Source organism: Anser cygnoides, chromosome 6, assembly GCF_040182565.1.
Source record: "Anser cygnoides isolate HZ-2024a breed goose chromosome 6, Taihu_goose_T2T_genome, whole genome shotgun sequence".
Lineage (NCBI taxonomy): Eukaryota > Metazoa > Chordata > Aves > Anseriformes > Anatidae > Anser > Anser cygnoides.
In genome coordinates, this window is record NC_089878.1 from 5,121,284 (window position 1) to 5,148,203 (window position 26,920).

Consider the following 26,920-nt stretch of genomic DNA (forward strand, 5'->3'; position numbering starts at 1 on the left):
CATTTTCTGTATTGATGTGCAGCCACTCTGTTAATAAAACTTCGGAGAAAACTGCTTACCCTCTCTGTCAAAGGCTAGTGTCTTGCAAGTCCCACTATCTTGTAGGTCTGAGTTTTCCCTAACTGATTGTTCTTACTCTGCCTTGGATTTCAATTTAAAAAAAAAAAAAAAAAAAACGTTAACCTGATATTCTCAGCACTGGTGGCAATAGACCATTCATAGGATTTTAAGTCCTCGGGGTAAATAGCTTGTTCCCTTCACTGTTCATTAAAAACAAATACAGCTTGCACCCTTTGTCTGTTCGCTCAGAAAAAAAAGCTCTACTACATTGCCTGCCAGCGAACATTTCATTATTTATTGTTTAATTGCTGTCTCATACGTGGCATAAAAGATGTAAAATAGGATGTGAATACTAGAGGGCTAATTATTAGTAGCGAATGGGAGAAAAAGACCCAGAGCATCAGTGCCGGTGGCGATGCCATTCCTCATCCCGCGGCGTGGGGGATCGTTAGCCGTGGTAGCAAACCCTCCCAGCCGGCATGGTGAACCCTCGCGCCGTGAAGCTCTCGTAATCACTCCTCTGTGGCCCAGCACTAGGGCGAGATACCATTTTCTAACTCGTTTCTATTGTTTTGGAATGAGATCTACGGTTTGTGGACGCGACCTCTTGAAAGGAGCTCCGTGCTCGATCGTCCCTCGTCGTATTTAACTGGGGTTTATAGCGTCCGCTTGTGTGTACTGACACAGCGGGGGAGAAGATAGAGAATTAATCTTCTATCACATTCCCTTCTGTAGAGAAACTTCCTAATTAAACATAGCAGAAAATTACTTTAAAAGTAGCGGGAGGAGGAAAAAAAAAATAAATCTTTCCTCTGTTGTGGGCCTGGGCAGTATTAATTGAAAAAGAGTAATTTATGCGTGGCGAGCTTCTAGCCACCCCTCGTGCCCACAGTGGTTTTTCCAGCGTGGAACTAGTCTTGCCCCCAGTGAGGGCTTGTGTTAGGAAAATAGAAGAACATACTATAATTACTGTTTTGCTTCTGGTTGGTTTGCTCCAGCTTTTCTGTTCGTGTTTATCTGCGTTTCCAAAGTTCAGCAAAATCCCTTGATAATTGCCTCTTCTATAAGATCTCCTCGCTATAGTAGTTGCCACACACACCGAGAATTTCCCAGTTTAATATTCTGGTCTATTAGCTGCTAAGAGCATAGATAAGATAACGAGAAATGAAAGTCCCCCTTTCAAGCGTTTTTGTTTTAAAATGACAACTTTAAATGCATTACTCTATTTAGAAAGAAAAATCGGAGTGGAAGGCATTGTGGGTAATGATATGTAAATGACCATTCAGGCATGAAAATCAGGGCCACAGTTGAATGTATTAAGCAGTGACTGATATAATCATTATTTTGGGTTTTGCATCTGAAGAGGGGGATTGCAGATATCAAGTCAATTGCGTATTTAAAGAAAACATCCGTGTGCGTGCGGAATAGTGGTTTCAACATTTTTGTGTTAAATATCCTAGTGTTAAACTGTTTGGGCTTAAATAAGGTCAATATGTTGGTTTTATGCTTTTCACATTATCTCTGGCTTTCACTTTGGCAGATCCTCCCTCTCGCTGTTTGTGCAGCGTGACATCGGAGTGCCAAGTTTGTAATGTCAACTCTTTTCAGCTCCCTTTAATGCTTTTATCTCCAGAAAGCTGCTTACTGCTTACATGGGGAGAGAGCTCAGGGAAAGCCAGCTGCTAGAACGTTAAAAAAAGATGTAAAAATTCATCATCGCTGCATTTCCTTTGTCAATCTCGTGCTTACACGAGCTTCCCATGCTAGCAGGGTGGTGTGGCGGTTCACAGAAGTTAGTGTAGCGGTTTTCACAAGATTGCAGAACCTCAGAAAGGTTTGGGCTGGTAGGGACATTAAAGCCCACCCAGTGCCAACCCCTACCATGGGCAGGGATACCTCCCACTGGATCAGGCTGCTCCAAGCCCCATCCAGCCTGGCCTTGAACACCTTCAGGGATGGGGCAGCTTCTGTAGGCAACCTCTTCCAGTGCCTCAGCACCCTCATTGTGAAAAATGTCTTCCAAATATCTGTAGAATAGTAAAATGGTTTGGGTTGAAAGGGACCTCTGAAGATGCACACGGTGTTGCGTTGGACACCTTGTGGCTGTACGCAGGGACCCCAACAGGGTTCCGCTGTGGTCCCCCGTGTTCCTGGGAGGAGGTTTGGTTGGTACCTGCTGGTGGCTGCTGTGGGGCCTGGGCCAAAGCAGGACCATGGGGGCTGCAGGTTGGGAGCATGCAGGCACCTACGCACCTTAGCATGTCATACGTTTACAGATGTAAGTATATGTATGTTCTGCGTGGGACCACCTGAATGTCCTGCAGGCACTTGGCTGGGGTGCCCAGGGTTGGCAGGTGGGATGTGGGCTGTCCGGAGCCCACCCAGAGGCATGAGGAAGGGGGCTCTGGAGGCTGCTGGTGGCAGCGCATCATGCGCCTGCCTTTCGTCTTTCCGAGCCGCAGCCCCGTGGCCCTCCTGCTCTCACCTGGGCTCTGGCAGCCAGGGCTGGATGAAGAAAAGGGCGTAGGATCAGTGGGTCTTCGAGACAAGGATGCTTTCTTCTCCCCTTTCATTTTGTATCATGAACTATTTAAAAAAAAAAAATAAAAGAAAAAGAAAACACTCAATTTTGGAACAGGAGAAAAATAAGCCTTTGTTCTACAATACCTACCTTAATGGATTCCTTCTATCAAAGGTGGAAAATAGCAGTGTTACTAAATATAATTAATGCATCTGGAGTTTGGAGAACATTATGCTAAATGTGCATGATACATTCTCTGTCCCCTTCGGCAGTAGCATGTGATCAATTTTGCTACTCTGGCCTTACCTAATTATTGCTGTCGCTAATGAAGGGAAGTAGAAAAAACATGTCTTAGTAGGTTAATAAGCCATCCAGAAAATTATATTAGCATGATCAATCCTTAATGATTATGGTTTCTCATAATATTAGATCACCTGAAGGGTGGTTTTTGTAGGAGATGGGAGGGGAGGGAGGCATCATTTCCCAGCCATTCTTCCAGGTGAGCTCAGCTGATCTGGGGAGAGAAGAACAGTCCAGCTGCTCCTTGGGAGTTTTGACTGCTCTTGCAAACGTCCCTATACTTATCAGAGTTGATTTATTTTATCACGTACGCATCTAGAATGGCAGCAAGTACAGGAGGTTTTCTCCCTTCCCTCCTCCCACAGATACCTGTGGCATTAGCTTTCTCTTGAACTGACGGTGCGTAATCTGTGTTGCTTTTCCCAAGGTTTTGTGAGCAAGCCTTCAGTCTCCGATCAGTCTGAGCAGCTTCCAACTGGCATTGCCCCTTTCCTCACTCACTGATGGCACGCGTTCATTTGCAATCTAGTATCTGGTTTAGCACATCAGGATTTCTTTCATTTGTTTGGGTTTTGTCTTGATGTTTCTTTATATACCTGCCTATGTCAGTACTGCAACGTACTCAGGATGTGTTTCTGCTTATAAAAGCACCTCTCTTAAAGCATGTCCAAGGCACTGAAATGAATACCAAAGGGGAATGATCCTCAAACACCAGACTCATTTTTTAAATAAAGATTTTCCCCAAATTAAACTGAATCACAGTCCTCCCTTTTAATTTGTTAATTACACTTCTGCAATGGTAATGCAATCAGCGAATATAGCTAAAGTGTTTGTGTGCGTGAATCAATATTAATGAGGAATAGCATATTTGCAAAGCCTGATACCTACCACCCATTTGCTCGGTGGTCTTCTGCCGCGCGAGGCTACTCCGGACGCAACCCGTGCGGTGCCAAGAGGCGCAGTTGCTGGAGGAGATGTGGAAGGAAAGTCTCTCCAGACCATTATCTCCCCACGGCCCCTTCTACACTGCCTGTGCCTGGGGGAAGGTGGGGAGCAGGGTGCGATGCTGGGGGTGGATAGTCCCCTCAAAGAGCTCCAGCTCAGCAGCTGCTGTGCTCTAGCCGGAGCAGAAATTTCAGGGCTTTCACATCCTCCCTGATCTGAATGACTTTGCAGATGACAAAACTCTGGGCGAGCTCATAGAGGTTAATCACAACTAAGTGAGAATGAAATCTGGCATTTTCCTGCTGGGCTTCCAAATTTCTGTATATGCAGCATATTAAAACAAAGTGAAATTAAATGTTTAAACCTTTCATGCCATATGGCTCCCCCCTATCATAAACACATCTGTAAAATTACACTTGGGGGGCAATGTTGTTCTGGTGTAAATGGATTTGCAGCCCCTGCTCTCTGCTTCTCATATCAGGGCTGAGATTGACATGTTGCACTCGTCCTGTTTGCCCTGTTTGTAGGGGACTGGGGTTTTTTTCCTGTGTGCAGTTATGTAAATTCTAGTTGCTGGCACAAAAATGGCATCCCTCAATTCATCCACACAGCTGGCTTGGGGAGGCTACTTCTCTTAAACCTTTGCCACCCTTCCAGCAGAGACTGTGCCACTCAGGAGATCCCTTGCCTTTCTGCTCAGGCTGCCAGCAAATGGTTCTGCTGATTTTTCCCATTTATCCTGAAGGGCTATCTTAGTGCTGGACGTTTTCACACCGTTAACTGCTGTAACATGTATTTGTATTTGTTGAAGGACAAGGTTACCTAAAAGATGGGATCTGTGTTGCATAAATACTGTATCTTCTGCAGCACTCATAAACTCTGCAGTCCCCCTCATACTACCTTCACTTACAGAGCACAAGCAAACACAGGGATGAGCCCTGATTGTGAAAGTTTAGAGATTCGGCTCAGAGGTGAAAACAAAGGAGCAGGGAGTGTGCCTGCAGAAATCTGGAATTATTCTGGGCCAGGAACTGGACTGGGGGGGATTGGGGCCTGCTGTTTTCATACAGGCTGATGATGGAGCTGGTGGGGGAAGAAGCAGCTGAAAACCCATCTCTGGTGGCTCCCATCCAAGAGGGTACAGCCTTGCTGAGCCCAGTTTTTGGCTGCTGGTTTCCTTCTGAGGCCCCATTACGGAGTGTGAGCTTGTCACGTGCCTCCTCCGCTGCTCAGTCCCCGGGCTACGCGTGCCTAACCTGCACGAGCACCACAGAAACATACAGAAATTAATATAAATTAGAAGAAAAGTGGAGCGGATGAAGAAAACCACTCTCTTCTCGAGTTCAGTGAAAGGTAGGCCCAGCTCATTTTTACCGTAGAGCCACTTTACACCACCCTGATTATGTAAATGGACCTAAAATAAATTGGACTTTCACTCGCTCTGACACCACCTTCCATTGCCAGTGATTTACGGAAGCCTTTGTGCAAGTTAGAACCAGGCCCGGCTTCTCTGGGCCACATTTTAGAATTTAAAACCCAAGATAATTGTGGTGCAGTCAAGACTGGAAGCAGCTTTGTAAAATTGGTTAATACCCAGATTTGGGTTTCTTCAATGGCTTAAATGGAGTGGCATATTATCTCCTCTATAGTCTGCCTAAAAGATAGATTTGATGTCTGCGAGCAAAGACATGAAATTGCTATAGGCTTCCGCTCTTATAGCCTGCCACCTATTTGATTTATGTGATAAGTGATCTCAGATGACCCTCCAAGGCACTGAACCATTAGAGAGTTATGTTGCACAGTGATAAGAAATCTTCAGAGATGCCTAAATCTTCTTTTACCACTGGGAGTTTCATCTGTTCTGGAATAAAGAACATTTTTATGTATGATGTTGCTATCTTGCTAGCCATACTAATATTCAAAAGGATACACAGACTTAAATCAATAGCAAAGCAACAAAGACCTTAAAACTGAAGTAGTCACCAAATGAATACTAGACAGCTCTTTTAGGCTTTATCTTTGTTCCTTTCATTCAGATTCTTGAAAACTGAGCAGCTATACAGTTTCAAATTCAAGTCTTCTGTTAATCTTTCCACCAGGCAGGAAGCTGGCAAAAGCACTTTTCAGTGCAAGAAGTCCCGGAAAGTCACATCACCCATTTTGGGCTTCCTTATTATGGACTTTGTGAAACCATGGGTTGGATCCTTCCTTTTTTTTTTTTTCCTTTTTTTTTTTTTTTTTTTTTCCCCCACTGAGTTTCTTTAAATTCAGAGATCCAAGTTCCTCCCTGCCTAGAATGAGTAAGTGTTTAGGATCTCAGGCTGGATGTGAATTCTTGACTGGGGTCAAGGAAAGCACAGGCAGGTAATTTCTGGGGTTTACGTCTGACATCTTCCCACGCAGAAGGCACTGCTGATCCGTGCTCCTCCAACTGAACTGGTGTCTGCTGCTCACTGGAACTTGCTCTAAGGGCAGTTGTAGAAAGGATGTTTGGGGCCACCTTGGCAATCTGCAGAAGGGGTGAAGGGGGTTTTGAGCCTGGCCGGCTCCCCTCCCTTCTGGCAAATAGGGCCAGCTGGCCTCAAAAAGCTCAGGCTTGATCCTCCTTCTGGGTAGCCTCTGAGGGATATTTTCCTGACAGTAAGAAAGGTGTTATGATATTGGCTATGTTCCTGAACTGCAGCTTCCCATCTCCCTTGACACAGCACCGGGGTTTAATGATCCGTGCAGGCAGGCTAGTCTACCTGAGGGAGGAATCAGACATCTTTTTCTGTTTCTCCTCCATTCTGATGGATCATCTGGTCCATGCAATTAGGACTATAGTAATCTCCTCCCTGGCCCTTTAATAACAGCCTTGATTGGTGACCCGTCGTATTGCATCCGTCCAGCTGTGGGCATGTCCATTCGGTTGCTTTGTTCGCACTGTTGGGCATATTGGAATACATGAGAGCAGGGACTGGTGCCACAAAAGCTTTGGCAGCATCGCAGGCGTGTTTACAACAAGCTGCATCTATTCCTTAAATTCTCCTGCAAGGAAGTGATTTCTCTTTAAAATTAAATTAATGCAAGGCAAAGATGAATAGTCCCCACGTGCTATTTGGCTTTTTGCTCAATGCTGTTTATGAGAGGAAGCTCTTGGCAAAATTAAATGAACCTCCTCTTCCTCAAGCTGGCAAATACTGTCAGTGCTGGTCATCGTACACCTTCATAAATCTGAGATGTTGGCATCCCACATGCACCAGGCAAACATCAAATTTTGTAGAGGGACCGCACAAGGGTGCAATAATCACAGCTGTTTCATGTCAGCATTCAAAAAGCTTACAATAGGATTTTATTCAATGAGCCATTCCTTTTGAAATGCCATTAGAGATATTTGCTAGGAGAAACTGGCCTCAACTAAACGTATTTAATTTTTTACCAAATGCACTGTGGGAGCAGCAGGGATATGCATGAGACAGAAACAAGCAAATACTGTTTATTTAGAATAAATAAACTTTGAGTAAGAATTGAATGCATTCCCTCCTGGCAACAGTTGTGCAAATACAGGCAAGTCCCTACAGAGGTCTGTAGGGGGTCGTGTCCTGACCCAGGTGCTCTTAGAGACCTCCAGTTGCGCCCGTTGAAAGGAGAGAACTGCAATCAGATAGACGCAGAGGAGCAATTCTGCTCCTCTGAAACCAAGTATGTGTATTGTTAAGCCATTTTCTTATTATTCAGTATAGAGGAGGTGAAGTGGAAATTGTAAATCGTAATTCTCCCATTATTTCATCAGACTCCTTTGTTCAAGTTGCTAAGCTCAGACAGGCATGTGTAAATAAAAGGAAAAGCCAAAGATGAGTTTACTCAGGATCATCCCAAATTGGGGTTTGGTCAACAGTGAGCTCCCAGGCAGGTGCCGAAAGCCTGATAATAACCGTGAGTGTCCTGTCATCTCGTGTCCGGTCATCTCATGTAGTGGGCAGCCAGCAGAAGGCCACCAGAGGCTTTACACCTCGGCATTAGCCAAAGGACACCTTGTGTTGAGCTCATGGGAGGTAGCTGGTGAGTGGCTGGGCGCTTATCTCTGGTTTTCTCCGAATGCTTTTTGTGTCATTTAGTGAAAATCTTAGAGATTACAGCTTAGTTTCTATATTGAAAGGAAACTGAAAAGTTGGGGAAAGGAAAGAAGCCGAAAGATCATGGGAAGAAAGGCATGACAGAAAGCAAGATAGGAGGTAAAAAATAAAGATGGAACCAGAGAGAGCAGCAGTGCTCAGAGATAATGCAAAGCAATTTTTACACTAGTTATTGACTGAACTCGAGGCACATCTCAGGCTCTGTTTTCTTGTACAAATTATACTGTATCCATGGTAGACTCAGAGCTGGTAGCACAAAGTGCAGGGGAACTCAGCACAGCGCGAGCTCTGGTTCAGAAGTGCTTTTTTCCTGTTCAGCATAAACACAGCATTGCACATGACTGCAAAAACGTGAATCAGCCCCATAAAAATAATGAGTTTCAAAAATGATAAACTTGATAGTTTCTGGCATTTATTATACTCACAAGCTTTTTCTCCACAGCCCTAAAGCTTAGTCATACCTTTCAAAACAAATACATGTAGAAACTGAGATCTTTCTACATTGAGATAATCCACCAGCTGTGAGTTTAAGAAAATATATAACCTGAGAGTCACAGCAGATGTATGAGAGCTGGAAAACACTGCAAATTGAATCTGATTGGCATCAAAGCAGTGCCTGGCTGTATCTGCATGGTCTTTAGCAAGAAGATAAGAACAGACTTTATCCGCAGTCCAAGCTGGCTGGATACATCTAGTTCCACCCTGAAAACCTCGCTAGGTACGTGCATCGTGCTGAGCTCAGCCCACCAACCTTTCCCAGCTGGGAATGGCAACATGAAGGCACCCAAAGCAGGACCCGAAGCAGTATAAGCCCTGCAAAACATGACCAGGTTTTATGGGCATCCAGCTCAGCTATGGCACAAGCTTGGCACTGCTTAAATAACCTGCCCATCGATGGTGGAGAGGTGATTTCAAGGAGTGACCCTTGGTGGCATGGAGAAACCGATGCAGTCAGCGCCTGTTGACATGGGGGAGAATATCTTGGGTCCCCTTGAGAAGTTCTGAGTCAGGTCCTGAGCCGGGCAGAGACACTGCTTCCTCATGCGATAAGTAATTTCCCCAGCATGTTTGTGTGTGTGAAAGAGAGATAGTAAATTTGTATTTATTGAGATGGAGCCAGACAGCAGGAGTAAAGCAGAACAAGACGTGTCAGAGCTGGGATTTATTACTGACACAGTAGACCATTTTCTTTTCATTTTGACCATAATGTCGTTCTGAGCCTCTGCCAGGCTTCGAGAGCAGAGCCATTCGTGAGTCCACCCCCTGCTTCACACCCTTCATTTTTCTCACTTTGCAGGTTTTGACTGAGCTAATGCTTTCAGGAAAAAAGACTTATTGATTAGAAAGAAGTCACTTGCAGCATCTGGGCTTTTATTGGCCTCGTCCGTGAGGTGTTTTTAGCTGTTCAGTGGAGGTGCAGGTAGTGTTTGTTCTAACACATTTAGTAAATTCTCCTGGTTCCCTGCCCTTGTTTCTCAGAGCTTTCTCACGTTGTCTGCTCTTCCTTGTCACCTGTCCAGAGCAATCCTGTTCAGACTGCAGCATGTGACAGGATCACCTCAGCTGCTCTGGAGATTATCATCCTTCTCCTCCTCCACATTTTAATTTGCATGTTGTCTTTCGTTCCAAAACACAAAAACAGCCATTGCCCCTCATCTTCATGTGATTCTTGTTACTACCTAGATTTTATAGCTAAAAACTAGTGGATAATCCTGTTAAAGGGATCTAGATCAATTTCATTTGAAGTTCTTCTTTCAGCGAGAGCAAAGACATCCGGCTGTGACAAGTCTAGTAGTCAAGTATTAATTCTGTCGTAATTTCTGCACGTGACCAGAATGCTAACAGTTGTTACTTATAATTGCCGTAGTGCAAAGTTGATCTGTAAAAACCCACCCTGACAGGAGACATTTTTGCAGTTAGGGAAAGAGAGGTTGTGATGGACTGGGCTGTCCTTACAACTACTTGCTAGTTGGGTTGCATACGGAGATGTGCAACGAATCAGGTTCGCTTGACGAACCTGATCTCCTTCTATGACCAAGTGACGCGCTTGGTGGATGAGGGAAAGGCTGTGGACGTGGTCTACCTTGACCTCAGTAAGGCTTTTGACACCGTTCCCCACAACATTCTCCTCAAGAAACTGGCTGCTCGGGGCTTGGACTGGCGTACGCTTCGCTGGGTTAGAAACTGGCTGGATGGCCGGGCCCAGAGAGTTGTGGTGAATGGAGTCAAATCTGGTTGGAGGCCGGTCGCTAGTGGAGTCCCCCAGGGCTCGGTACTGGGGCCGGTCCTCTTTAATATCTTTATTGATGATCTGGATGAGGGCGTCCAGTGCACCCTCAGTAAGTTTGCAGATGACACCAAGCTAAGTGCGTGTGTCGATCTGCTCGAGGGCAGGAAGGCTCTGCAGGAGGATCTGGATAGGCTGGACCGATGGGCTGAGGTCAACTGCATGAAGTTCAACAAGGCCAAGTGCCGGGTCCTGCACCTGGGCTGCAACAACCCCAAGCAGAGCTACAGGCTGGGAGATGAGTGGCTGGAAAGCTGCCTGGCAGAGAAGGACCTGGGAGTATTGGTGGATAGTCGGCTGAATATGAGCCAGCAGTGTGCTCAGGTGGCCAAGAAGGCCAACGGCATCCTGGCCTGTATAAGAAACAGTGTGGCCAGCAGGTCGAGGGAAGTGATTGTGCCCCTGTACTCGGCTCTGGTGAGGCCGCACCTCGAGTACTGTGTTCAGTTTTGGGCCCCTCGCTACAGGAAGGACATGGACGTGCTCGAGCGAGTCCAGAGAAGAGCGACCAAGCTTGTGAGGGGTCTGGAGAACAAGTCTTACAAGGAGCGGCTGAGGGAGCTGGGCTTGTTCAGCCTGGAGAAGAGGAGGCTCAGGGGCGACCTCATCGCTCTCTACAGTTACCTGAAAGGAGGCTGTAGAGAGGTGGGGGTTGGTCTATTCTCCCACGTGCCTAGTGACAGGACGAGGGGGAATGGGCTAAAGTTGCGACAGGGGAGTTTTAGGTTGGATGTTAGGAAGTACTTCTTTACCGAAAGGGTTATTAAGCATTGGAACGGGCTGCCCAGGGAGGTGGTTGAGTCACCATCCCTGGAGGTCTTTAAAAGACGTTTAGATGTAGAGCTTAGGGATATGGTTTAGTGGAGTACTTAGTGTTAGGTCGGAGGTTGGACTCGATGATCTTGAGGTCTCTTCCAACCTAGAGAAATCTGTGAATCTGTGCAGCACATGGACTGCAGTAGACATAAAAACCTGACTTAGGGTGTCTTTACGCAGTGAATTCCTGCAGATGCTGGGTCATACAAACATGTTGGCTAAGAAGCCCAAGGTGTGTTAGCTTGGGCTCAGCACTCTGCTGAGGCAATCCCACAGTTTTTGGTCAGGATTAAGCACGATGAAAGCAAGAAGGTCACGCCTGCTCGGGGATTGCAATCAGCTTACATCTGATCGCATCAATCAAAGAAATACTGCATAATACCAAAACAAAAATCATAGCAATTTTTATACTCATATTTTTGTATATTCAAGCGTGTGATGATGATGTTTAATACATTTTGTTGTTGTTGTTCTCCAGTAAAGTTAAAATGTATTGAATAAGGATTATTGTGATAATAGTAGTAGTCCTACAAAGGCCTATGAAAACTGAACTAAGACTCCCCTGAGTTTCCCTGTTGCCTTCAGAGACATGTATGTGGAAGGGTTTTAGCCAAGTGAGATGAGTGTTTAGCTGAGGGTGCCACCCAAGTGCCTCTCTCCCTCATGGCTTACCAACTCCTCGTTCCTCTTCAGCTCCTCACAGTATGATTGACCAGGCAAGTTGTGTGTCCTTGTGTCATTTAGGAAATAGGTGCCGCCGTGTGTCTCAGATCAAGACCGTGAACTGCTCTGCATAGTCCTGATGACCCCATTTGAGCGCCTTTTCTGGAACTTGCAGAGTTTAATTCCATTCCACCTTGGACGTCCCTGGAGTGTCTTGGAAAGGCACTGAGGGAGTTTATCCAGAAGCTCCCGCACAGATATTCTGGTGTCCTTTTGTTAAAACAGATAAACCACCAGTCATCAGTTCCTAGCAGTGTGTGTGTCTGGGAAGCCGTGCCTATAGCCAGGGTTGCAGCACCTACAGAAGACTCTTGACTCAAAGAGATGGAAGTATGAAGAAAAAAAAGAGGTACCTACAGGGGTGGCCAGTCTGAGGTTTCTGGATTTCTCCTGATACTAAGAGAGTCAGAGCGATGTACCGATGATACTTTCAATCTAGTTTTTCACCTACAGAAGCAAAGCAACATCTCTCAAAGGCGGTTTCTTTCTTGTATGGCTTGCAAACAATACAGATGTTTCGGAAATCACGACTCTGATCTGAGTGCAGTGAGAATGCCAGAAAAGGACCAAATGATTTAAACAGGAGCTGTTGTGGTTACCACAGCCCATTGACTCTGTAAATTGTGTCCCAGCTAAAGAATTTGTATTGCTTAGCAGAGTGAGATAGTCTCTGAAGTGACTTTCAGATAATGTTAGTGACCTGCTAACCCATGCTAGCGCATTCCCTTGAACTCTGCAAGTTGCTAATCTTGCTAAGACAAATAGGAACTTGCAGCTTAACATGTCTCAGCTGCGTGTGTAATAAGCAGCGGGCTTCAGCAATTAGCTCCCCGGGAGCCTGCCACGTTCAGGCAGGGTCCTGGTGTTAAACCTCAACAGTTGCTAATATGAGAACGTTTTAACTTGTGTGAGAACAAAGAATCGTACTGGTTTTATTTTTAGCAAGAGGAATCCAGAATCTGTATTATTCCCACTAACATTTTTTTTTTTCAGTTGAGATATGAAAGCAAGTGCAAATCAGCAAGTGCAGCCAGGAATAAGAAAGGAAAAAGAGTATCCTTAGAAAAGAAGCATCTGCTAGTCCTCAAGCTAAGAAGCAGCAGGGAATATTGGGAAAATAACTCTAAGATGCCCAGATTTATCCAGGCACTTACCTGCACAGCATGCAGAAAACAAACCTCTGCATCTGTTGGTCTGTGGGTGGGGGCTCTCATGCGAGTATGTGTGTTTGTGTAGGAAGAGAAAACACACCTTAAGGAAATGTAAATAATAATATTATCTGTAGATACTGAGGACAGAGGAGAGAAAGAGAAACAGCTGTGTTTTTTAATGAAGGCTGCTGTATGCTTGGACATGTAATGACAGCGTGTACATTGGCATGCTGGATGCAGAGCTTCTTTATAAAACATGGGGGGGTTACCTGTTATTTTCTCGTGGAAATTCAGAACTGCATTGTGCCTTAGTTTGGATGTTCCCATTGAAATCAGTTCCTTCTATTCAGACTGCTGAATCTTTCAAATTATGTATTTTAATGACTTAAGTAGCTATTTTGCTCAGCTAGCGATGCGGACCCGTGTGAAGTCCCTGGTCAAACCAACCCTGCTAGGTTATTATAAGTAGAAACATTACAGGGAGGAAAAAAATAGGGCGCCTGCTTTTAATTAAAGGAAGTGGTTTTAATTATATGTTTTTAATTATGAGGGAAGTGATTTGCAAAATAACAAAATAAAGAAATGACTGCTCCTTTCCTTAAGAACATGTTCTCACGCTCGTGGATTGGAGCAGTTGTCATATTCCTGGTAGGTAAAGAGTGCCTGACTGTCACAAGAGTCTTCTGCCCATGGGTCCCTTTGTACAGTTATTCATTACAGCTCCCAGGGAGTCTGCCAAATACTGTTCCCCTTTTACAGATAGAGAAACCGTGGCACAGAGAAGCAACGTGACTTGATAAATCCAGATCGTGTTTCCTGCCTAATATCTTAGCCACTGGAAATCTTCTGCCAAGAATGCCTGTCAAAGTTGTCTCTCCAGAAAAAAGATTTCTATATATATTAAAAAAGGGCGGGGGGAGGGGAGAATCAGTGAAAAACCCGGGCATGGATGCAGCTGCAGAGAAGTGGGGAGGAGCTGTACGGCAGCAGCAGCAGCGTGAGCTCCCCAGTGCAGTAGGTTCAGGATCACACACGTGGCCCATGGAGATGCTAATGGTGTGAGGCAACGGCACTCAGACACCCTGTCCGCTCTTGTACATCGGCTCGTACAAGATGCGAGCCTAGCAAGTTCCTCAGTCACTGAAGGACAGAGAAAACACACATCTCAGACCCTCCCTACAAAGCCTGCAGTAGAACGAAAATCCAAAGTGTGTTTTCTGAGTTTCCCTTTTTCTTTCTGCAGATTAGTATTATGGATGTAAAGATGAGCAGACTTCTACAAATAGGGCAAAACCTCTTCTTTCTTCCTTTTATGATCATCAGAAAATGTCATTTTTTCCCATTTTACAAAGCAGGGAACAGGGCAGAGGCTAAATAACTCGTCCAGGGTATGAAAGCAGATGTGTTGGAAAATGGGGATTGGGGTCACAGTTTCTCTTTTAGAGGCAAAAACCCTTTCTCCTCCAAACGCTTTGTGAAAGCTTGTGCCTCTGGTTCTTTCCTGAGTACCTAACAAAAGCAGCCTATTCAATTCAGAGCACTCCAACCCGAAAGTCTCCGGTTAATGCTCTCCTGCAGTAAACGCACATCAGGCAGTCAGTTTGTCCCATCGGTGTTACTGGTGACCAACACGCTTCAGTGTGTCCACAGCTTCAGCTGGCTGGGCCAAAACATGCAGTAAACCCACACTGCAGTGCTGACTCCAAATGGAAGAGAGGAATGAAAGGGTGGTGCTGCAGGGAACGTATCTGCAGATAACAGCATCTGTCAAAGCTGATGGATACCTGAAGTCTGGGCTGGCTTAATTATTCTGCAAGGATATCGCTAGGTAGAGTCTTGATAGAAAGCAGCCCCTTTTGAAAGATATCAAAAGGTGCTTGTATACTTGTGTACAAATGTAGATAATGCCTCTTGAGGCTCTTTGTACAAACCCTCTTCTTGGTGCCCTTAGATGCAGAATTCAGGTGGGCTGTTCCTGCTTTTCAAAGGTTATGCCGCAGCAGCAGCAGGGCCGCCTGGTTTTAGGCGCTCTTTGCAAGTAGGCTGGGAGCACCAGAAGCAAAGCACAGCAGCACTGGATGGCAAAAGCCAGTTGGGGACTTGTGGGATTCACTTGGTTTGTTGTTTTTTGCTAAAAGTCACCACATCTCACCTGCCTTGTGCCATGGTCAGCATGCAGGGCTGCCCACGTGGTACATGGAGCAAGGACGCTGCTCCGTGGAGCTTTGTCTCTGCACTGCTTGGGACTTTTGGAGAGCATTGTGCTGCAGGGGCCTTTGGAAAAATAATGATGCTTCGGAAATGAAAGGAGGTTTGGATAGATTTCCTTACCCATGTTGGAGATTGTCCCCTCCTCTGGACAGCACTAAATCTTTCCTGCCAGGGATAACTGGTCCTCGGGGCTTGTAGCAATACTTCTGGAGAGAAAAACGTTTTGTCTTTGGAGTGGATAAAATTGTACCAGGCAGCAGGTGCTTTCAAAACATTTTTGAGGAAAGCATTCCCGTGGGTGCCTCTCAAGGCTTCACCTGTAAAGGACACAAGGCAGCGGGTGATGCTGTCAGTGCGCCTCAATTATTTTCCCGGGAACAAGGCAGTGAGGCTCGGTGGTGATGCAGACCTCCAAAGCTGCAGCTGGAAGGAGTCAGTGTTTGAAGGGAGAAGGAAGAGGAAGGGCTTTTCTCTGCTTTTCCTTTTCACTCCATAACGCAGGGAATTTCTCACAGGCCAACAAGGAAATCTCTGTGTAGGTCCCATTCAGAAACGCTGTCTGTTGGCCAAGCGTCACCTTTGTGAGCAGCGCATTAAGCTAACACGGCGAATAGATTTTTCTAGAGAGAGAGGAGTGCTTTGCTACGGTGCTGTCTTTACTAATGTGTATTCTTCTGCTTTCCATCAAACAGTCAATGAAGGCTCAGGTGAAACCAATCAAAAAGAGACATCGACCTGTGACATTTGCCAGTTTGGGGCAGAGTGTGACGAAGATGCAGAGGATGTTTGGTACAGTAACTTGGTCTACTCTTCTATTTTAATGAATGTTGTATTATTGAAATATACTGTGAGTTAGAAAGCATTTAAAATATTGGATATTCAATTTTCTGCACCCAGAGATTCATCTGACAGTGACTGAGGTGGTTATTACTCTAAAAAAATGTATAAAACAGATTGGTTTATAATTCTTGAACATGCACAATTTAGAAAAAGTCCAGAAACACTGTTATCCATTTTGTTGCAGTTACAACTTATGTTACTCCATCTGGGGTTTCACAGCTTTATTCTTTGATAAAAATAGAACTGGGAAAACTAACTGACCTACAGCTTTTCTGGTTAAAAAGTATCATTAATATTATCATCATGTTAAGTCATGTGTGGCATTAGAAATGTGGAAAATCTGTCTCACTTTTTTCTAGTTGCTGGAGTCAAAGATCTAACCCTCAAACGTTTGAAGTAAATAGAGTGTACATTCAAGCATTTTCTCAATGGAAATTTATTTTTTATTTTTAAAAAGAGGTTTTTAAAATCTTCTTGTTTGTTCATTTGTTTTAAACCTTAATCACATAAGCTGAAGGGAAATAATTCTATCAACTCAGAATATTTTTCTGAATTTTTCAATTTGCCTAGATACTATGCAAATACTTCATAGTAAGTCAACTTTAAACTAATCATTTCATCCTGATTTTGGAACAGCCAATGTAGATCAAAAAGCAGCTATTCACAGAGCTGTACTTCTAAGGCTGCCTTTATAGCAAGACTCATATTTCTAAGTAATTAATATAAACTTAGAGAGACAACAAAATAATCATGCAAATGTTAGAGCTTTTGATCTGAATGATGCTTCTGAAGCTGAGGGCTGACAGCAGTTAGAGGATGGATAGAGAAACTGGGCAGTGAGATATCAGTAAGGCACTATTGCCCAAACTTCAACTTGAACAGTAAGAATGGAGCAGAGGGGAATGAATGAATGAATGATGAACATGATAATTGGGACCAGTGTTGGGCAGCTGACCTCATCCACACAGGGCATCCATGTGATATTAGTCAGGCATGACATTATAAACATTTCTGCTATTCAGTGAAGCAGCTTAGGAATATGGTAATCCATTTGTGCTCATTTTGGTTTGGTCTTGCTAAGCTTCTAATAACCTCTTGTTCTAGTCTTTAAAAAATACCAAGCAAACAAGCCACAGAAGTCTTGCTCTGTTTCCAGTTACCAAAAGAAATTGTTGTGTTAAAAAACAGGAACAAGACGCATCTTGGTTACAGGTTTGCAATAACGCAAAGAGATTTGCATGGATGAAAGTGCTTAATTTTGACTCTGTTTAAGGAAATTACTTCTGGTGTCAGGATTTTTGCTGTCTCCTTGACCAGTTATCCTTGAGAGTTTGGTGGTGCTGTGTTGAAACAAAATGATGGTTAAATTAATATATCAAAATCCACAGTCTGATGCTCATGTTTTCATAATTAAGTGCACTTTCAAGTTGGAAGGCAGCAGAAGAGAGGGGCGAGGAATAAAATTAGCTACCAGATAACATTATTAATCACAAGTACTGTGTAGCAGTGTTTATTTTTTTCCAGAAATAGTTCGATAAAAGAGCCGGATCCAACTTACCCCAGTAACGTTCCCACTACAGCTTCTGCAACTAATTCCTCCCCTTTGAAACAGCTTGGCGTATACAGAGCAGCGGAATAGCTGCAGGAGCTGAAGTTCTCAATCTTTATTGACAGGTAGTCGTTCTGCAGGGGAAGATGCTTCTCGGGGCGGGAAGCAGGGAAGGGCATTTGCTGGGAAGATGTTAAAAGGCAGTAAAGCAGATTTCCAACCAGAAGTAAAAAGACCGTGCAAAGCCTGTTAAAGGTCCGCTTTGAAGTAAACAACTTCATACGCCACAACAGAGCTCTGCTTTCCTGTCCCTGCCCCTCGATTAGTCGTGGATAAGCGTCTTTCTAAAAAATGAGCCTTCCGGGTGTTAGTTCTTTGTTATTCTTATTTCTGGAATAAAAGCGGGCCATGTATGGGGAACCTAGATCCCTCTTTCAAATGTACATTAATTGAATTTCCGTGTTTGGCACCAGATAGTTATATCTTGGTGCACTTCCCCCCTCTCCCTGCGAAGATTTGGTGTGCAGAAAATGCCCTTAAATTAAATGGGAAACGAAATTCCAGTTTACTATTCAATCGATGCTTTTACACCTGTCTAATTTCAGATGTAAGCAGGGCTCCTCTGGTTATCTCAGCCAACTGATGAGGTTTCTAAAAGTCCAAATGAGGTCAGGGTTCCCAGCAGCCCCAGAGCTGCTGTTACGGGGTGAGAAGCCCAGCACTAGCAGTGTTCCCTATCCATCAGGGGGGTGCAGGATCCGTGTCCAGTCCACTCTAAGTAATGGGGATGCACATTGGCAGCAGAGCCAGACCTTAGAGAGCTGGAGATGTGAGGCTGGCTGTTTGCCTAATATTTCTAGGGTGTCAGAGTAGATCAGAGGAGAGAGCACAGGTGTGATAGCAGATGTGGTTGGGCTGCTGATGATTTAAAGCGACAATTAACATTATTCTGCATTGCCACAGTCTGTTATTTTTCAGTCCCTTGTCTCTGGTTTAACTCTTTTTTTGTTGTTATTCATTGTCAATTGTCACTCAGCTGAATTGTGCTATTGTAGTGTGTCACCATTATTTTAAAATCGTTTTATTTGCTTAAAACCAATCTGTTAATGGCTAGACTCCTGGGATTTCGGTAGGGTTTTGCCACATAAAAGACATCTCGAAGGGCTAAGATACGTGTGTGAACATTTTCTGGAAAGTACGAAGAAAAGGCAGAAAAGAACCGTCTGTAATAACAGGTTTTCTGAGGCATGGTAAAACACACATATATTATTATCCTATTCTGCAGTCTAATATCACAAGAGTGAATGCAATTTGGCATTCCATTAGTGAATCTCTTTCTCTGGGTTAAAAACAAAGACTGTTCAGTTGAAAGTCTTTAACATCTTGCTACTTTAATATGTGAAAGCTTCTTGTCACTAAGAAGATCGTGTATTACTGGCATTATTCCCACCTTTAATGCATTTTGCACCAGTGAGCTTCATGAATATTTAAAGCAGGGCAGTGGCTATGCTCTTTAGCACTGGATTGCAATCTATTGGTAAATTAGACATTTGGTGTTGCTTACTTTGGGTTTTATTTCTGAGCTGCCTAAGGAATAATTGATTTTGTAAGACAGGGCTACTCAACATAACACCCCGAGAGATATACTTAAAAGGAAATGAAGAATGAAGCGTAACGCTCTGAACAGTGGTGTGTTTCTAAGATCTTCCAAAAAGCATCCATGAAATACTCACTCACTGTATATAAATAGTACTCACCAAATGGAGTGCCTGCTCATCTGCTAAAGTGGCTTAGTGTCAGTACATAACCATGTCAAAAACCTAGATTCCAGTATCAATCTCCTCCTTATGAGCCACCGAGGAAATAAGAGCACTCCACACTGGGCAAGCCGTGGTTTGGATGGATACTGGGCAGCTATTCCAGAGGTCCATGACACGTCCAAGTAAGTGAAGGGAGATAAATAATAGCAAAAACCCCTCTGTTGAATTTCCTTTTGGAAGACACGGAGAAGAGAGGACAGGAGTGTTTTCTTAAAGCAAGATTAAAGCCTACAAACCTCTGACTTGTAGAGTTAATCAAAATCAGAATGATGAATTGGGGTTAGATATGCGTGCTTTTCCTTTGAATTTCAAAATCAGAAGGTCAGCCAGCAGCAGAGACTCAAAGTGCAGGATTGCCCAGGATAAGATGCAGTTTGCTCGCAGTAAGGAGACGCAGAGATGTCCAACACGCTCGGGAGAGAGTGCCCTGCAGCCTGGCAGTGTCCAAGGAGGCCATGCCTACAGATTTCTCCTCTGCCTTCCCCACAGGAGGAAGAGGAGAGGCAGCAGCGTGCCTGGCCCCAAGTGCCTGACCTCGAATGGGCTGCACAGGGCTCTGCAGCATGGCACACTCGATGCCTAGGGCAGAGGAGGGAAGTCCCTCAGATCCCACTTCCTCCACCCTCGGATCCGGGGAGGGCAGCAGGTTTCCTGAAGCGTTTGATGCCTGGCCCAGAAGGGCAGAAAGGCAGCCTTCCTGAGATGCTGAGCATGGTGAAGGAAGGGACAAAGCTCTCCTGCGTGACGTGCAGCCAGGTGGTGTTCCCAAGGGAGGCGGTGGAGTTGCAGCACGTCCCTTGCGTCCTGTGCTTCTTTCCGCATGGCTGAGACAATAAACTCCACTTAGCCACAGCAAACAGACGCTCAAGATGTATTAAGAAGGTGAACTGTTCCAGTCTTTTGTTTCATATCTTACTGCTAATCACTAATATATAGCGGGTGCATGCTCCTGTACAACAGGCAGGCAATCCACAACACGTGAGGATGGTGAAACTGCTTTCTCATGCAAGTAGACTGCACTGTACATGAAAGATATCTGTGCAAATCATGCAGCTGCCATCAACCACTACCCCTGTAATCAATACTGCTCCAACAATCAATATTTATCTTTATTATAGTATAGAAAGAAAACACATAAAAGAAACGAATGATTTTGCCAGCTTCTCAATCCACCCAGCAATTAGGTCAGTCAGCTTTGGGTCCCTTCCCCCTTCCATCAGTTTTTCTCATCGAAAGCATCTGCAAACAAGATGCTGTACTACTATAGAGTACTAAAAGGTAGTTTGAAAGCTCACATACTTTACACGGGTATTGGCTGCTTCATGTTCAGCAGTGTGTATAATAACTGTGTGTGACCTACTTGTTCCAGATGCAGAAACAACGAGCTACTTTAACATCTGCAATGTCCTGTGCATTATACAGTAGCTATATGGCAGTTTCCTGCTGCTTTCCTTTCTCTTCCAGAGAAAGAAGTAGGTCTTAAAACATAGTGGTTGGATTCATGGTTCAAATAAACACCGAAATGGAATTAAATAATTAAAATCCTCAATCTTGCAAAAGCTAACATTTCTGCTTAACTTGAGATCATACCTAAGGCATAAAACACGGTTGCTGCTGCATAGATCTTCATGGGGAGCACGGTAGTCATGTCTAATAACAGCAAAGCAAAGGGACTGTGGCATGCAGTCTTTGCATTGCACAACAGGAGACAACCAAGCAGCTTACACCCTCTGAGGATCTTAGCCCTGGCCTAGTAGCAGAGCTGCCTCCACTGTCTGCCACGATTCCTCTCAGGTTTCTCGCTGGCAAGCTACTGAGGTATTGTAGGTATCTTTCAGTAGACTGTTTGAACTTAAAACCAGCCCAGGTTAGTGCCCAACCATGTCCAGAGAAAGATTCCCACTGGCTTTAAAAGGGCCTTAGATCAAGACGTGATTTTCTCCTTTCTCAGTGATGAATCCATAGAAAGAGCAAGGGAAGATACGGGGAACAGGAAGTTACATTTATCTTCAGAGAGCATTTCTCTAAAAGCAGCTTATGGTCCAATCTTTTTTGAGGAGTGGGAGGCAGGAACGAGCACGTTGTATTTCTAAGTTGAATGCACTAGTGGCTTGGCCAGAAAGAAGTAATGCTTGGAAAAATGATGACTTGTTTGGACATCTGCTGAAATTGTTTTACTCTGCATACATTTAGTTTGGTTTTAGTCTAAAACAGCCATTTTTTCCCAGTCAGGTAAGTTTCCAAAAATCAGCTTACCATCTTTACATCCTATATCCTGTGCCAAAGTATCCTATTTAATTTGGAAGTGAGACTTTGGTCCCTAACTCCCACAGGTTGGTACTTGGGGAATTTGACCTTTCCATCCACTGAGTGACCACAGTCCTTCAGAGCCTTATGCTCACTTGACAAGCTCCTGCCTTTCCAGATTCTCAAGATTTATTTTCCTAATAACATCCTTTAAAAAAAAATGTTTTTAACATAAGCCAAGATTGTCTAGAGTTACTTATACTTCATAGTGTTTTATTACCAATACACTTTGGAGCGGTCTGGTAAATAATTTAGCCTACCCAAAGAAATTGACTGTATTTTCTCTGTGCATCAAGGAAGTCTGTCATATAGACTATATATCATGGCTCTAAATGTTCTCAGATAAATGCAAAACTGCATTGTGTTCCATCTGTACTATTCACCCAAGTAAGTCTTTTAGGGACCCTATATGATACGTACATTTTTTATCTTTTGCAATTATAGCAAAACTCACCATGTGTCCAGGGGATAAAACTCTTACTCAGCCATAAAGCTTATAGATTTTTATCCTTTCAGATGCTTGGTCCAGACTTGGTTTTCAGTTTCAGTTTCAGAGGGTGAACTTCCAGCTTATGTAAGTCAATGAAAGTTATTCCACCGACTTCAGTGAGGCAAATATTCTCTCCCAGTATCGTAAACAGGGAATAATTTCTTGGTAGCCAGTGGAGCCTTTCACTGGCAGAAGGGAGAATAGACTCCATACACAGTTGTTCACAGAGTGCAAACTTGGAAATTGTGATGATAAAAGCAGAATTTGGCTTACTGACTGCTTCAATTGCTTCAGAGGAAATATTGATTTGTGAAAAGCCAAAAATAGCTTCTGAGATTTTTTTGTTTTGTTTCCTTGTCTTATCATCTTTCAATGCTCCTGTACTAGGAAGACACAAATTCTTCTGAAATTTAAGGGGGGAATAGCTTATAAGGCATGTAGAGCTGTCACCTGTCTTTACAATGATTAGTCTTTTCAACTTAAAGTAAAAGTAAAAAACTGCAATTTTAAAGCGTGGCTCAAAATAGCCAAGTTTTCGTGTCAGGTTTACACAGCCTAGGGGCCCACCACTCCGTTCCTGTGGACAGGAGACACAGAGGCAGCAGAGGAGTGGGTGGTCACGGCAGGGAATGCTGGGGACAGACTGGGGAAGGACAGAGGGCTGCGAAAGTAGGGAGATAACCTAAAGCTGACTTCCAGCCGCTCTGCTTTGCTGTTTGCTGGGCAGCACGGAGGAGCCACCATGGATTATGGAGGCCCTACCTGTAGGCAGCACAGAGGTCCTCTTCGCCGGTGCTTGCTCTGCCTGAGCCTCCACAGGCAGCGTGTGGCAGGCACATTAAACATGTTCATGGTGGGGCATACACGTGCCGGAGGACGTGGGGGTGGCAGCACTGCTGGCCTCGAGGTTTTGGCTGTGGGCTGCGTGAAGGCTGATCCATGAGTGTTACAAGGGTGCGTGAGAAAGCAGCAGCATCCCTCTGTATTTTCATTTTGTGCAGATCACTGGGGAGCCTACACAACAACATGGCAGAGCAACCATTTTATGTGCCCCGTTTAACAAGAGAGCTAATGAACCTGGGGGATTTTTCTTCTCTTTTCTTCCACAAGCTGAGACTGCGTCTTTCAGTCCTTGGTAGGAAAGCGTAGCAGCTTTCTGAGTGCACACCTTTATTTGCATTTGAAGGAAAGGTTTTGGCAGTCTGTTTTGTGCTCTCGCTGTAATGCAGGGCATCGTGCAGACCATTCCCAGCCTTGCTGCTTTGTGTGCGGCACACAAAAGGGCCCCGTTTGACTTTGCAGAGCTGTGCACAGGTGCTCCCGGTCAAAGCCACCACCCGGTTGTGCAACCCCATGTCTGGGAGACCCTGGGCTCACCTGATTGCGAGAGTGCACATAAGAGATAATATGATAATGCACATCAAATATTAATGTGCATTGACACATAATCACCTGTGTACATCAGGGCATTACTGCATGAAAGAACAAGTGCACAGACCTGGAAGAGCAATGCATTTTTGCAGCTTTTTCATATTTCCTGTTTACTGCTACCTTTTTTGTTACTTAAAAATAAGCTTTCTTTGCTCCCCAGCCCCACATTTAGCCAAAGCCGTGCCCTGGTACTAAACTGCAAGGTGCCTTCATGACAGCCTATTTAGTCTCAATAAAAAGCCGATTGGCCTAATGCGCAATCAAGAAAGGAGTGACATTTATTGCTTCAGTTTTATGATGCTGTGAACTGAGCAAGATTTGGAGTCTTACAGTGCCTTCAGGGGGCAGGAGATCACCAGCAATGAATTGTATTTATACCTTTTCCAATTTCCTACTAGCATTTTAGCAATAAATAGGCTGTGTTGTTATTGGGTTTTATGTAAGTATGTTTACGAAAGCAGGGATACAACTTTGTAGTTCAGAATTACAAGTGTCGGCTAAATAGATCAGCAGAGAGAATAACTACATAAAGCACTGGGAAAGCACTTTCCAATTTATTATCAAATGTCTTAATAGAACACTTCATCTCTTCCATCCCACTTTATGTTAACTATTAAATTAAAACTACATCCGTCGCAGAAGGTCGGCGGCTCCTTCACATGCCCATGTAGGAACATCAAGGCCATGATGTGTTCACACATCCGAGCCATTAAAAATACATCCCATGCATTAAATATCAGCCTGGCAAAAGCTCAATACAAGCCAAAGCGCAGGGCTGACCTCAGGCTGGCAGGTGTCCCTTCCCCACAGCAGCCATCTCCTGCCCCGCTCCTCGGGGAGCCCACCGCGACGCCGGACCTTCCCCACGTGTGCTTGCAGGATGCAGGCGGTTCTCTAGAAAGCAAATCACAGCTAAAAGCCTGCGTGGGATGTGCCCAGACACAAAGACTTAATTGCTGTCTCTCGGTCTGCCGGTTTTGTAACGAAGGCCTCCCACACTGAGGCGCTCCTGGGACACGAGTCCCTCTGGGAGGTGCAGGTGGGTGGCACTGATCTGTGTCCCACACCTGTAGAGGGTTACTTCTACAGCAGCGTTCAGCTACAGAAAAAGAGGGTTTCTTAGAAAAAAGGAGGGTTAGCAGTGCTCTCTTCTTCTTGTACATGTGAAGCGATTTGCTCCAAGTTGCACAGGTCCCAGTCTCATACCTGTGGGCTGCACCAAGATCTCATTTCACCACTGTGCGGGATGACATGAGGTTATCTTGCGTTATTTCCATCAGCACAGGAGGTGCAAAGCCCGGAGGAGAGCCTGCAGTACCTTCCTAAAATTTCATTAAATAGCTAGACTGGATTTTATTTTGTAATTGAAGTCAGCCTACTTGCCGAGCAGCCAGTTCAGATGGTCCTGCCTCAGGCAGGTCTCCTCGGAAGCGGGAGGCACGGGTCTTTGAGGACACAGAGCAGTCTGTGGTGAGGGTTAGTCTGATTCCGCACGTGTGAAGGAAGCCTTTACAAGGAGGAATTAGTTTACTGTGGTTTTCGTCTCACTGGTGATACAAAGGTCACTCATAATCTTGCCTTCCCCACCGGCAGTGGATGTCTCGCATGCTGTGTGGTATGGGGCTTGTGACACACAGGTGTTCATCCCTTCAGTCTCTCGTAAATCAAGGCCCGCTTTCAGAAGTATCTTCCAGTGTCGTTAACAAAGCTGTTATGTGGAAGCACAAACCAGAAATTTGCCATGGGTCCCAGCCCAGCTGGTGCCACATTTCTTGGTGAGCAGATGGAGCCTTCCTGTGTGGCCAGGCCCGTGCCAGGACCTGCAGCTAGGCCGCTGTCCCCTGCTTCCCGACGGGCCTCGCAGGCCGGGGTGGAACGCGGCAACTCATTGGAACAACTCCTGTCTTAATGTCGGCTGCAAAACCGGAGCCAACGGTATCAGCAGTTGGAGCACACAGCGATAAAATGTTGGTGAAGGACAGCGTCAAATGTTTACAGAGGGAGAGGAAGGAGTCAGCAAAGCTTTGTTTTAACACAGACAGTAGAGACGTGAAGGACACCAAGTGAAGGCAAGCCATAAGAACGCATTTGTTTTATTCTTCGTGCTTTAAATAAACTTCACATATTAGATACCTGTAGACACTTGAATTGGCAATGAACAGAATTAGAAATTTCTTCTCTAGTCACACAGTTGGGGTGAGGATTTTTCCATTGCACTTCAAACCCAATGATCAACCTTATAATTCTCTGTGTTTAAAGCATCCAGTCTAGCAAAGACTATCGTGCTCAACTTAGTTCCTTGTAAAGGGAAACGATATTAAAAAAAAATTAAGTGAAACATTTATTTTGCCCTGAAGGTGTTAGTATACAATTCAACGTGCTGTTGAGGGCACCAGAGACATCAGGAAGCCAGATGAAGGTCATATTATAATTGGTGCTTTGAACTGTAAGAGGGAAGCAAAGGTGAAGTTTGTGATGTTTCCTACAGAAAACTTGGTAAAGAAAGTTATGAAAAAAAAGAGAAAAGAAAGGAGGATTAGGAATCTGCTTTCAGCATCTCACACAGCAGATGAAGGCAGCCGTTTCATGAGCTGCAGCCACCAGGCTGAAGCCTTGGAAAACGGTGGAGTGTGGGACCAGCTCCTCACCGGGGCAGGCAGGTCCAGCATGATGGAGGAGCTGGTGCCCAGACGACACTCACGAAACCTTTTGAAACAACCTCCGTGAGCTGTCATTGTGGCAATTTCAGAGCAAACGTGCTCTGAAAAATGCCTCCCGTTTTTAAGCATTGCCAGTCACTCCCTGCTCTCCAGCAGCAGCGTGGCAGCTGTACAGCGATTACCCCGGCTCCTGGCTCCATGCTGCAGCTAGGCTTACAAAATCTGTTGCATTTGGTATGCAGGGAAGGACAGCAATAAATATATTCTCCACTTTAGTGCATTTTAGCTTGACATATGTCCAGTAAACAACATTTTGGGCTCTTGCAGTCCAACAAAAAAAAAAAACAACACCTGATTATTCAGCGCTTCCTTCTGTTATGATGCTTTGGGGTCCTTCAAATCATTTTCATTATGCACTGCATAATAAAACTCTCTATGCAGGATGCTGATAATTCCTTGCATGGTCTCTGTGATTTCTAATTGTTTGAATAACAGTGTGCTATTGAAATGCCATGCAGAAACATTGCATCACCCTGAGGGAATCAAGCTTTTCTCCTTTTACTCGGGGTGAAGATAAACATTTGAACAGTCGAAATAGGTAAAATATCCTAGGGAAGCCACTGTGAGAAGTAGACGTGCTCAGAGCAGAAGCCAGGCTACAAAGGACAAAAAGGAAAAATAAATAAATAACTAG

General features: G+C 44.6%; 1 protein-coding gene across 2 annotated transcripts in view; it reads left to right on the forward strand.

Moving 5' to 3' along the window:
• The window catches only part of TMEFF2 (transmembrane protein with EGF like and two follistatin like domains 2), a 331,707-nt gene that overhangs the window by 267,921 nt on the left and 36,866 nt on the right, over positions 1–26,920 (forward strand). For both annotated transcript variants that reach the window (XM_066999055.1, XM_066999056.1), the window contains one exon: positions 15,822–15,918. In XM_066999055.1, the coding sequence (XP_066855156.1) occupies positions 15,822–15,918 (97 nt within the window). The remainder of the gene's footprint in view (positions 1–15,821; positions 15,919–26,920) is intronic.